The sequence below is a fragment of the Oreochromis niloticus genome, linkage group LG3 (assembly GCF_001858045.2).
Source record: "Oreochromis niloticus isolate F11D_XX linkage group LG3, O_niloticus_UMD_NMBU, whole genome shotgun sequence".
Lineage (NCBI taxonomy): Eukaryota > Metazoa > Chordata > Actinopteri > Cichliformes > Cichlidae > Oreochromis > Oreochromis niloticus.
The window spans coordinates 24,642,934-24,655,949 of record NC_031967.2 but is presented as its reverse complement, the minus strand read 5'-3'; the positions used below and the strand labels follow the sequence as shown (position 1 = coordinate 24,655,949).

The 13,016-nt window shown below is 38.9% G+C and overlaps 1 protein-coding gene across 1 annotated transcript in view; it reads right to left on the bottom strand.

The window, feature by feature from the left end:
• The window catches only part of LOC109194482 (B-cell receptor CD22), a 477,380-nt gene extending 466,669 nt beyond the window's left edge, over window positions 1–10,711 (bottom strand). Inside the window, exons 1-2 of the mRNA XM_025905643.1 lie at window positions 10,458–10,711; window positions 10,069–10,270 (exon numbers count right to left, since the gene is read on the bottom strand). Coding sequence (XP_025761428.1) covers window positions 10,069–10,270; window positions 10,458–10,707 — 452 coding nt within the window. The 5' untranslated portion in view covers window positions 10,708–10,711. The remainder of the gene's footprint in view (window positions 1–10,068; window positions 10,271–10,457) is intronic.
• Window positions 10,712–13,016: the final 2,305 nt, after the last annotated feature.

Below are 13,016 nucleotides of genomic sequence, written 5' to 3'. Positions count from 1 at the left end.
AGTAAAGTATCGAGCTCATTTTACTCGTAAGGAGAGAGAATGTGTTGGTTGACCAGGAGGACTGGGAGACCATGACAGCTACAATAAGTTATAAATCGATTAATGTCTCCCCCTATTGGCCACCAGCTGTAAACACAGTCCAGTGATTGTACTTCTGTATATCTGTATATCCACACTGACACTTACCCTTATTTACTCTGGGCCAGCCCGTGGAAAATGTGAATGGTTCAGAAAAGAAGAGAAGCTGAGCTTTTCGGGGATACTTGGTGTATTACTTTCACAAGCTGCTGCTGTCTGAACACAGAAAAATCAACTCCCCCTGGGTTTTACCATGGCTGATCCACACTACCGTAACTTTTTCCCTTCAACCACAGGCTGCATTTCCTCTTTTCTGGGAGCTCAGACACAAATCATGAGTCATTTTCAGCTGATTAATAAATAGCATATAGCAGAAACAACATTTTTATACACATGTAAGCATCACAGGTCTCTCAGAGAAACAAAGAAGTGTTGTGATATCATTTTGATTATTTTTTAAAGCACCAAATTTTTTTACACACATCGAGCTGTTCACAGCATAAAAGACACAAACATCACCAACAGAAAACAATCATTTTGATCAAACACGATCAAGCTTTCAAGATCACAGATAAAATTCAGGAGGAAGTGTGTCACGGCTGGGGCAGCAGTCGTGTTGTGGAATGAAAGGAGGACCCAAAATGCAGGCAGCCGACTGATGATATGAGTGAGAGTTTATTTACAGGTGACAGTGGCAGAAACAGACAACGAAGCATGAGAAACACCAACGGAAACCTAAACTGGGACAACTAAAGAGCAACTTGAAATCCTCAGGACATGGGTTGAAAGGCAGAGAGATGCAGACTGATGGAGGATACCAAGAACACAGAGGAACGCAGACGAGCTGACAACGAACACAGACCGACACCCACTAAATATACCCACACAAGGTAATCGGGTAATCACACACAGGAGGGGAGAACAGCTGATCCTAATACACACGATGACTGGAGGATACAAGCTGAACACAATGGCTGTATCCCAATTCAGGGTCTGCAGCCTTAAAGTACGCAGCCTCAACGATCCTCAAGGGCCGCGTACTCAGAGACCGCTAAGGCCGGAAGTGCGAGGCTTGTGAAATGGGACGGTCTAGCCTCCATCACGCTGCCCAGGTTGCCTAGCAACCATAACACCAACCGCTGGAAACGTTCCATACAGTTTTGTTTGACAGAAATGAAGGAGAACATATTTTGTTCGTGTGTTTGTTTCTACACGAGCTTTGTGTGATTTAATAAGTATCTGAGGCTGAGACCACAGGACTGTAAAACATGATTGTTGGCCTTTAAGATTAGCTAGTAAATAAAAATTAGCTAATGTTGTTCATGAGACTAAAGTCAGTGTAAATATGATATGGTCAATATTATAGTTATTATATTAATCATCATAAGCCATTACAGCAGTGAGTTTGAACTCTCAAATCAAATCACTTCTATTGTCACATCACATGTGCAGGTACACTGGTACAGCACATGTGAGTGAAATTCATGTGAGTGAACTCTGTGTCAAATACTGAGCTTCAGTAAAGATTCAAGTTGCAGTTATTTATATGTCCTATGACCTTAAACCTTCACTCAAAGACAAGTATCTTTGACAGTGTATATGTATATGTATTATATATAAGAGACAAATATTGTTCTTTCAATATGTTGGCATTACTAAATTTGGCTCAATGCTTACATATATGTGTAAAAAGAAAATGTACGAGCTGTGATAACTGTGTCTGATAGAATGAAGAGTAGACTGATATATGAAATATTCCTTTATTGGGTGAGAAAATCAGACCATGTCATAACTGCTTTAAGTCATACAGAATAGATATCAGAGCCTTAAACAGGCTGACTTCTGCTAAATGGGTCAAACTGGGCAGAAAGTATACAAACACATAACACCCTTATAGAATATGATATAACACTATAGATCAACTTACCTCAGAATATATAAAGCATATAAACAATTACAGCAATATGATGCAACAAACACAGCAGTGCTACTAATCCAAAATACTCAAAGCTTCATAGAACTGAAACAAACATTTATTTTTAGCTCCATTCTGCTGCTGATACATACTTCAGGTTTCTGAATATTAAACTTGTTGCTGCCTTTCATAGTGTGTAACTTGAAGGCCCTGAGTACTTTCTCCCACACTGAAAACACTGGAATGATAACATTATTTGAACATTACCTAATAAGACTGATTCAGGACAGACAGTTAGTTATTTTAAACTTTCCTAGCAGTCCTTCACAAACAGGGAACAGTCTGTCTATTCTCTCCATCTGTCAGCTGCTGCTGGCTCTTCCTCCTCCTCTTCCTCACACACTGCTGAGTGTGTCCTGGTGGATCATCAGGGGTGCAAAGCCTCACAGATGATGTGCAGCAGTGGGTCCCTCAGTCTGTCCTCACTCTGGACACTTGCAGTTGTCACAGATGGAAATCAAATGTGTGATAAGCTGCAGGATTCAAACACAAGTGTAACTTATAAATACATGTTCATACTTTTATTCCACAATCAGAGAGAAAGAAACAGAGAGAGTGCAGGACAGACAGACAGGTGACAGTCTCAGGTGTATACACTGCTACAAAACAGCACAAGAGAAGGAGGATTTAGTGTTTGTGTTATTACAAGTGCTAAACAAGAAGAGTTCCCAGATGGTCCAGTGGACACATGTGTGACTCCTGTGATTAAAGCGTCTTTCTTTCAGCTTAACGAGTGAACCGTCAGCTCGTTCAAACACACGTTAAAGTCCGTTTGGCTCGACACCACCGAACAGAGGCAGCAATATAACATAGCTAACATTAACAGTGCAGTGAATCCTGCTTGTGCCGTGATATTCAGGACTGCAAACCGAGCAGCATCACTGACTTTCAGCTTGTTGTGTTTGTGGATATATGACTGACTTTAATTATCCATAAAATCATCACATTCTCTGTAAGATTAAGGTCAACTATTGTATTATTATATTTTAAAGGCTTTAAAACCAAGTAAACGCTGAAAGTACAAACATCGCTAATGTCACATAACTTTCCCGACATGTGGTCAACAGTAATGTTTTAATGTTCCTCATTATTAAACATTTGCACATAAATAAGTGACATCATATTCAGTACTTACTTTTAATAGTTTACTCTTCGGCCGCTCCGCTTCTGCCGTCTGCAGCAAAATTATCCACAGTGACTGCCACGCTATGTATTGTGGGATATGTTGGGCCACGAAGTGTGCACCGCCACAGCCTTAAAATTCAGGGAAATGAAGGCCGCATTTCAGGGCCGCATTTCGAGCAGCCTTTGAATTGGGACAGCCTTCGGCGCGCCGCTGTGACGTAATCGGCCTTAAAATGCAGCCTTTAAGGCTGCAGACCCTGAATTGGGATACAGCCAATGACAACAGACACAGACCTTCAGAATAGAACAGGAAATACAGAACACGAGCCTTCAAAGTAAAGCAGGAAACACACAGACTGATTTACAACACAACACGGGGACATGAGCAGAGCACCGAGGACAGACACAGGTAGGGCTGATAAAACACTAAACTTCAGGTTCAACCCTAAACTAATACAAAATCAGAATAAACACAAGGCACAAAAATGAACTTCAAGGAAACAAAACGCTGGATCAAAATGACCCAGGATCATGACAAAGTGAGCAAACATCTTAGAGATTTTTTTTTTTTTTTTTTTTTAAATAAGAGACGGAATCAAACTCACAGAACCAAATCATGAAAATGTGTCTTGATGGAAACAATGTCCCACACCATCCAACCTCCACTTATTACAACATAAATAAACACAATAAGATTTGAATACAAAGATGAACCATATTATCATCCTTCCAGTGCTGACATTAAACCAAGAGCATGTCATTGTTTAATATAACTGCTGTTGATCTGGATGCTGGCAGTTCTCTAAACGTTGTCAAAATGTTCTGAGTTGGATTTTGTGGCTGACATTGTTCGTGAGTCTTGAGTTTTGTTAAAATAATCTTTTTATGGACCTGAAACAAAATCAGAACAAATACGACTTCAAAAGTGAAAAACAAAGAAATAATGGTGCCAAAGATGTGATGATGCTTTCTGACCTTTTACACTTTCACTCTTTAATCACACAGAACTGATCTCATCAGGGAAACTTACACTTTCTCACATTTTAGCTGCATGTGTTTGAAATTTAAGAGGCTCATTATTTTATTCAGACACCACAACAGAAACACAACATAACTAAAGCCAGTTGTGATTCAGCTCATCAGCTCCACAAAACTCTGAAACGTCAACAATGATGTCACACATTTACTGCACATGTAATCTGATTACTAATGATTCAGTGTCTGTAGAGTTCACATTTGTACCTGAGGCTGATTCAGGATTCACATTATTGTAGTCAGAGCTCTCCTCTGTGCCATCATGTCTGCCTGTTGTGATGATGGATTATTGTATTTAATAACATGGTGACTGTCTTCCTCTAAAATTACACAAGTTACAAAAACATTCGACCAATTATTACATTTCATGTTTGTTGTACTCACTCCTCTTATGAAGACCTTCAAGCTGAAATCCAGATGTGACGTTGTTGTATTCATCTGCTGAAATAATGAAGTTTGATCAGTCAGAATAAATATTTACATTTCTTACAGCTCTGTTATTATCAAAGTTTATACTGTTTGTACCACTTCCAGTGTTTCCAGAGCCTCTGATTGGTTCATAGACTGAAAGGTCACCTACAAGTTATTGAAAATAAGAAAGAAGGAAAATATAATAATTTATTTCTGTTTTTGTTTAATAAAAGATGAGGTATTTTTCTTCACTACAAACCGAGTTTTGAAAACTGTAATAAAGAGTAGTAGTAATAGTAAAGTACTAGTAGTAGTAGTAAAGTAATCATTTCTGGGCTCACCATGAAGAAGAGAGGAGTAAACCTGAGTTTCATTCTGATTGGCTGTTTGTTGTGAAGCAGAGCTTTGATTGGTGCTCTGAGACTGAGTGAGACTGAAACAAATAATGTAAATTTAATGAGGAATAATTCAAAGTTATTTTTGTGTTTAAAATGAAACTAAACTGCTGCACCAACCTGTTACAACAGGGTTCTGTAAAAAACACAAACATTATTACATCAGTTTGTTTAAAAGTGTCACAGCATTAAAATAAATGATTTTTCCTTTAAAAAAGTCCAAACAGAAAATCTCTCACCCTTTATTTTTCTGTAGCAACACATCAGCAGCAGCACGGCAATAATTCCACTAACAAGTCCGATGATGAACGGAACGATAAATGAACTTCTTTCACATCCAAAACCTGAAACTAGAAAATTTCAGGTCAGAGAAACAAACAAAGTCAAACTGAGCAGATCACATGATCACAATGTCAGCCCAAACTGTGATTTAACTCTTTTGAATATGTGTAACTTTAGGTCACATGAAGAAGAAAAAAAGTCACCCACTTTGACTCAACTCCTGCTGTGTTTAAATGACTTGACTCCCCACAATAAACACATCAGCACAAATACAGTCTGTAATTTTCCTCTTAAAATGTTGACTTCAGTAAATCTGCTTTACAATATTTTACTATATAAATATGTCAAACAGTCAAATCTTAATATAAAGAAACAAAAACTGATGTTTACATTGAGATTTTCTGTTTCCTGTCAGAAACTGTCAGCATGACTCTGCTCTGTGGTTTCATGTTGTGACTCCTGTTCTACACTACTTGCAGTGTTACTTGTAGAGTTGCTACAGAACTAATTGTGAATTTATGTTGATTTGGAGATTTGCTGAAAGTGGTTGTTCCACATTCATAATCCCACCTAGTCTCCCCTCCTTGGATCACATTCCTGACACTGATTCTCTAGACTCCACATTTTACATGACTATTCATGTTCAACCGTATCCAATAAAAACATTATTACAATGTCAAAGAGGTTATCACAAGCTGGATGGTAATCTGGCACACCAGGCATCTTCCCGGTGGCCAACACATATTTCGGCTGATAGGTCAGTTAAAGGGCCATTGCGTACCGGCTGTAAAGCAGCCCATTTGTTCATTTTCATTACTGATATTGTATTGTCCAACAAAATCAGACAGAGGAGGGTGAAATTAACGTGTTAGAAAATAATTAGGAAGGGAGAGATCCAAGAATTCAAGTAAAATGAATGGCTGCTATGACCATCAGCCACTGCTAATATTAAAGCTCATAATTGTGACATGCTGCAGTAACTCACTGTGCGTCAGATGTTTTGTTTGATTTAATTTCAAGTTATAAAGTCCTTCAAAGGTGCGCTGGATCACACATCTTTTGTTGAACCTTCATCTCAGCTGATGCTGTGCTTGTATGTTACAGAATGTGTCCCATTCAACAACTTACCACAGATCTTACTATCACACTTTGGTGTTACAGGTTTGGATGAAACACTCTCTGTATCTCTGCTGGAGATGCAGGTGAAACTGGCAAAGTTCTCTTTGGTGCTGACAAATGCAAAAAGCTGTGCAGAGCTGTCACTGGGATGACTCTTGTTGATGGTGAGCACACTGACTGGTTCAACACTCCAGGAGAGGTTAACACCCTCATCCAGAGAAGAGCAGGTCACCACCATTAAACAGCCACTTTCTACAGAAGTGCTCGTGACTATCTGGATGGATGGCTGCTGGAGCTTTTCTGCAAGGATGGAGAGTGAAAATGATAAATTCACACAAAGTAAAGACAAGCCTGCATAGCTTAATTTAAAACCAAGCAGTTAATATTTATGCAGCATGTATGCATTCAAAATAAAGAAAATATCTGTATTGAGATAATGGTTGATATGTGTGTCTGTGTGTTTTAATTGTGAACACAGTTTGTTTTTTTATACATGACTTACATTTTGCTATGAGTTTAATCTTATTTACTTTGTTTTGACCCTCACTGGTGCTGACTTCTACAGTGTATTCACTGGCATCACTTTGCTTCAGGTTGTGAATTGTTAGGTCACCTATAGAATAAAATACATTTGACCACATATTGACCACTCAGTTCTGAGGAGACTCCACGATGGGTCGACTCCTGAGGACAATGTGATGTTTTCTCCAAGGTACCCAAAGACTTAAAAAAATATTAATAATAGTAAAATTAAATAAAAAGAACACAACTATTATAAGGATAAGTGGAAGAGAATAGATGGAGGAATAAAAAGCTTAAACTAAAGATTAAACATTTTAATTCCACTGCAGAAGTTACAAAAATAACAAATAACTGTCACATAATTACATGATGTTCAGTTTCTTAATCAGAAAAGATTGAAAAATATCAACAGCTGCTCCTCGTTAACAGGAATGTGTAACAATACAATGAAACCGGGATCTGATGTTTAAGAGGTGTTTATATTTAAATCAACAAAGACTAAACACCACAAGATCATCTGTGTACATAATGTAGTTCACAGGAGTCCTGCCAGTCATGAAGCCTGATTTATAGACTTTCAAATCATCAACATGAAGATCAAAAAGAGCTGGAGACAAAACTCCTCCTCGTCTAAATCTGTGAGAAAGTTCAATTTGTCTTGACTATAGTAATGAAAGGATACGACCCAACTTAATTCCTCTTCAAGAAACTTAAATATAACCATTCAATGCAATTTCATTGACATTTTTTCAGTTTTCAATATCAATATCTTGCTGAAAGAAAAGAAGATGGTGAATGAAAGACATGAGGTGCACTCACATGACTGATGTCAACTGTCCCCTTTACTCTCTGGCCTGTGCTCACACTGTGCTCAGTGATTAAGCGTATAACTACCCATAAGTGTGTCTCTGCACGTACTCTTCATTTTTTTAAGTATTAGAAATGTGCTCCTGCAGAGCAGGATTTCCATTATTTTATTCATTCTGTGACTTAATTAGTGAAGCCATGACTTCTTACATGTTTGTTTATAAATTAAGATGTGATTTCTCTCTAAGGCAGTGATCACTGAGGAGGTGATCAGCAGCTGGTCAATCAGGGACACAGAGGCACCTCCCCCACCCCTGAAGGTATCCAGGGTTGAAAGATGAAGTAAACCTCTTAAACAATGTAAAGTCTTTTCTTGTTTCATCTTTGTGCCCCATCGTCTCCTCTATCCTTCGTCCTTCTACCTGTGATGCAGAAATTAATCTCAGTCCACTACACTGAAGGATGAATCAGTTGAAAAATCATCTGAAGGCCAGAGCAGGCTTGTTGGAGGTGGAGCCCAAAAAGAGGCATGCCAGCAGTAATATATTGTGGCGTGTTGGGAGCAGCTAGTCTAATCTCCCATCATGCCTTGGGAACATGTGTTGCTATTTAAGGGAGCAGTTTCCCGACCGCCGGGCCACGAACCGGTCCGTGAGGCTTTTGGTACAGGGCCGCGAGAATTGAGGCTCGGGTGTGAAATCTATGGTTTTCAGGGTTTTTATCGTTAACTCAGTTTCCCTGGATCCTTTCCTGTTTTGTAGTTGTGTGTCTTATTTTGAAAGAAATATTTACGCATTACCATAGCGACCAGAGAGCATTAAAGGGCAGAGAGGAGGATGTTACTCTCAATGTTGTTGGCGCATTTAGGAGGACACTGCTAATAAAGTTACACAATTACACAGTGAATTCACGTTTATAATTACATTTACAACATGCTTCCGTTTTTGTCTTGGTCGTATCATTTTATTTTGTTGTATTTATCCGTGACACCTTAAAGGCCGGCCCGTGAAAATATTGTCTGACATTAAACTGGTTCGTGGCGCAAAAAAGGTCGGAGATCGCAGTTTATTTGCACCTTTTATGGTTACGTAACTCTTGACTGTTCCTGTTAACGCTACGGTGTAAATTCACTGACAGTCGTTGTTTTGATGGAAAGAGATGTTACACCATGATTGAGTTCATGTGCGGGGTTATTGATCCTTGGAGCAGTGTAACGTAGCAGATTATTCATTAAAGAGCACCCCCTTGTGACTTGTGATGGAAGTGTAGGCTCAACCTCAGTGGGTCCTTTGTAAGATTCCTCAGGTTACTACAATATGAACCACTGGTGGAGAAGGACTCTTTAAACTGATTTATTTATGTAATTTTTTTTATTGAATTTTTGTTAAGATGATCAAACTTTCTGCTCTTCACCATTTCCCTGTTTGTATATGTGATTAAAACAGGTAGAATATCTCATCACACTGGTGCGAAATATGAAACAGGTCATGAGCACTGTCACATCTGGCATCACAAATAAAGCAGAGTTTAGGTTTAATGACAGTGACATGTCAATGTTGACATGTTTCATTTCTATAAAAGTTGGTTCCCTTGACTCCTCTCCTCGTGTCTCTTCCTTGTCTCCTCCTCTGACATCTGCAGGAAGGGACAAAGATACGAAGAGACGAGTGGAGGTCATTTCCAATTTAAAAATTAATTATTTTTTTTTTAAAAGGAAAGAGGGGGAATTTTTGCTGCTGACAGGCAGGTGATCTGTGGCTACTCTGTGTTTGCTTCCGTATATGCAGACTTCACTCCCACTTGATATTTTGTTAGTTGATGAGCACAGGAGGAGATAAAATAATTAAACTCACAAATTTCTTTAACTGTGACGTCACTGCTGTCCTCTGTGTAGTAAACTGGATCTCCTCTCCCTCCTCTGCAGTGGTACAGACCTCCTTGTGAGACACTAATAACTCTGTTTGCTTCATTTCCTCTCATGAGCTGAGCTTTAGAAGAGACTGAATCACGTCTGAACCAGTCAAACTTCCAGCCAGCAGAGCCCTCCACAGAGCAGCTCAGTGTCACACTGCCCCCTGCTGCTAGGATTGAACTTTGTGCTGTCAGTGTGGCTCTGGGTTTACTTGCTGTTTAGTTTACAGTGGGAAACACATATTAAATAAACATAAATAAATAATCACACTTTAAATAGTAATTGTAATTTTATGTAAACATTAAAACATTAAATGTCAGCATGAATCATGGTCCAACTTACATGAAACTGTCAGTCTGAAGGCATCACTCCATCCTGTTAAGAGATAGTCACTGCTACCCCGACATCTGTAGTCTCCACTGTGGGACACTGAAACTCTGCTGATCCTGTATTCACTGGATGTTGGAGGGCTGTTTGTGTTGGGTGCTGTCCATTCATATTTCCACACCTTTCCTTCACCTCCCTGAATCTCACATCTGAGAGTGATTGTCTCACTAGTGAATATCTGAGACCAGCTGTGCTGCAGTTTCACTGTGATGCTGCTACGAACTAACAAAGACAAACATCACTGTTTCCAGCAGCAGCTTTTTGTCATAACTATGTTATTTTTGTGTTGTTCTGCAGGAATCTTTAAAAATAGCTCAAATACAACAACAACAACAACAATAATAATAATAATAATAATATTAATAATGATAAAGAATTGTTTTATTCTAGATGAAACACTCAATCTCACCAGTTTCCTGAATTGTGACTGAGTCACTTTCTGTCATTATGATATTTTTCCCTTCAGCTCTACAGGTGTAATTTCCTCCTTCAGACACAGAGATCACTCTGCCTGATTCATCAGTTATTATGGACTTTTCTTCAGATGATGTTTGTCTGAACCACTCATATTTTAAGGCAGCAGATTCCTTCACATCACAGGTCAGTGTCACACTGCCCCCTGCTGGTATGGTTGTGCTGTCTGCTGTCAAAGTGGCCATGTCATGGTCTGTAAGTTAGAAATACAAAAAAACAAAAAGAACAAAAAAAAGACAACTATTATCACTGCATGTTTATTGAGAATTCAAAAAGGCCATAAGGTTTTACCAGATTTGTAGTTCTGCATCATTCCTGATCATTTTGTCAACTCTTGTTTGTGTTCTTTGCCTAATTTTGGTTCAGCCGTGGCAAAAATATAAACGTAGAGTTTAATTTAGAGTGATACTATCATAGTTTGCTGTGCAGCAGGCAGGTTAGGACTCAATATGCAGGACGTGGAAGCAGAACTAAACTAAAAAAACGCTTTAAAGATGAAACTTACATGAAAACAGAAAACCCAGAGAGGGCTTGGTGCAAAAAACTCAGATACTAACCAAGAAATACAGAACAAACAGGGAAAATAACTATGAGGAAGATCACGACAAAGGCTGAAGTACACACATGTAGTAATCAGGGAGACAAGACAGAGGGAAGAAACACCTGAAAACAAGACAAGACAAGGGACTGTCAAAATAAAACAGGAAGGATAAACACTGAAGCAGAGACTAAGACACAATCTTGACCCAGACAAAAGGTAAACAAACATGAAGACAAGTCTGACTAAGCACAGGAGATCTAACAGAAACACAGACTAGACTCAGAGAACACAGGAGGATGGGAAACAACCTTGAATAATAAATAAAAATGATAACTATACACAGAGAATATGAATGAAAACACAACCTAAGACAAAGTGTAATATTAGATAAACTCAAAACTGTAAAACTACAACAAACCATGTGAAACAGAGAATATCAAACAGAAATTGAGAGTTCAAAACTGAAAACACTTAGTCCCAAACCCAGGATCATGACAGATACAGATCGATACTATTAAGATTTTATAAATGGGAAGAAAAGAAAATGCAACGTCTTACCTTCAGCATTTCCATAGAAGGGTGTACTGAGCCCTAAAATCAAGATTGAAACATCATCAAACTCATTAAAAAAGTTAATTTCTGTTCATGCTCGTCCTCAAATCAGTTTCTGAGCTCACAAAGTGTCAAACTGCAGTGTATGCCACTATTTCATTTATACACAGCTCACATTAACACATATAATACAGCTTCATTCATTCATTTCTGCAATGACCGTCATGATATTCTGTACAATGGGAAAGATTTGACTGTGATGGTGAGGTAACAGTTTTCTTTATGTGGTTTTGGAAATTAGCCCTTGCACAATTGATTAAAACGATCAGACAGGCGCTTACAAAATGATTGTGATGTGGTCCAGTGCCTTGACTGTGTTTCTTCTGGAAATCAGTTTTTCTGTTTAGCATGTGAAGCAACCATCCACAAGAAAACTGTATCCACGACAGAGGCCATGATTGATGATTTTGTTTTTTTGTTTTCAAACCTCCTCCATCCGCTTCCTGCAGTGGTTGATGACACACACATACACACACCCTCACTGGTCTTAGGCCATTTCCCATGCTACTTGACTCTTCTTCACTCAGTCATTAAAGAATCATTAAAGTAAATCTGGAACAAACTCTCTGTACCCTACTCTCTTATTTGTGATGATAGAGAGAGCTACAGTTTATTTTTGAGCTGGTTCGTGACAAAGTCTAAAGTTCTAAAGACAAAAACAGTCTGCTCTGATGCAGCTCTGCTTTAGAAGAAGATATCCGACTGTTAACTGAGGTTATTGTTAATCCAGGATTATTTTAAATCAGTCTGTCACATCTACCAAATTCATTTATAAACATGACACAGACTATTTGTGTGTGTTTGTGTGTGTGTGTGTGTGTGTGTGTGTGTGCATATTCATATTATTTATATTCAGTCTGGCCCTTCACCTATTTTAAGTCAGTCTGTTTTGGTAAATGGACTGATTCTTATATAACACTTTTCTGCTCTCCCAAAGCACTCAAAGCGCTTTATACAACATGCCACATTCACCCAATCACACCCATTCACACAAGCACTTCATTCTACGCTTTTAAGTTCCTACTAACTAACATTCACACTCATTCATAGCACGCATAGATGCATCAGAGAGCAACTTGGGGTCAGTATCTTGCCCAAGGATACTTGGCATGCAGACTGGGGAAGCCAGGGATCGAACCCATCAATAGATGACCTGCTCTTCCTCCTGAGCTACAGCCACCCCCCTGTTCTTCTGAGGAAAGAAATGCTGGCAGCTCTGCTCTGTGTGGGATTAAATATATTGGCAATATTGAGGTCATGTCTTATTGGGTCAGTAGAGGGCGCTCTGGTGCCGTTGTGAATTCAACAGACAGCCTGCAGCAGGCTCTGCGCATGTGCAGC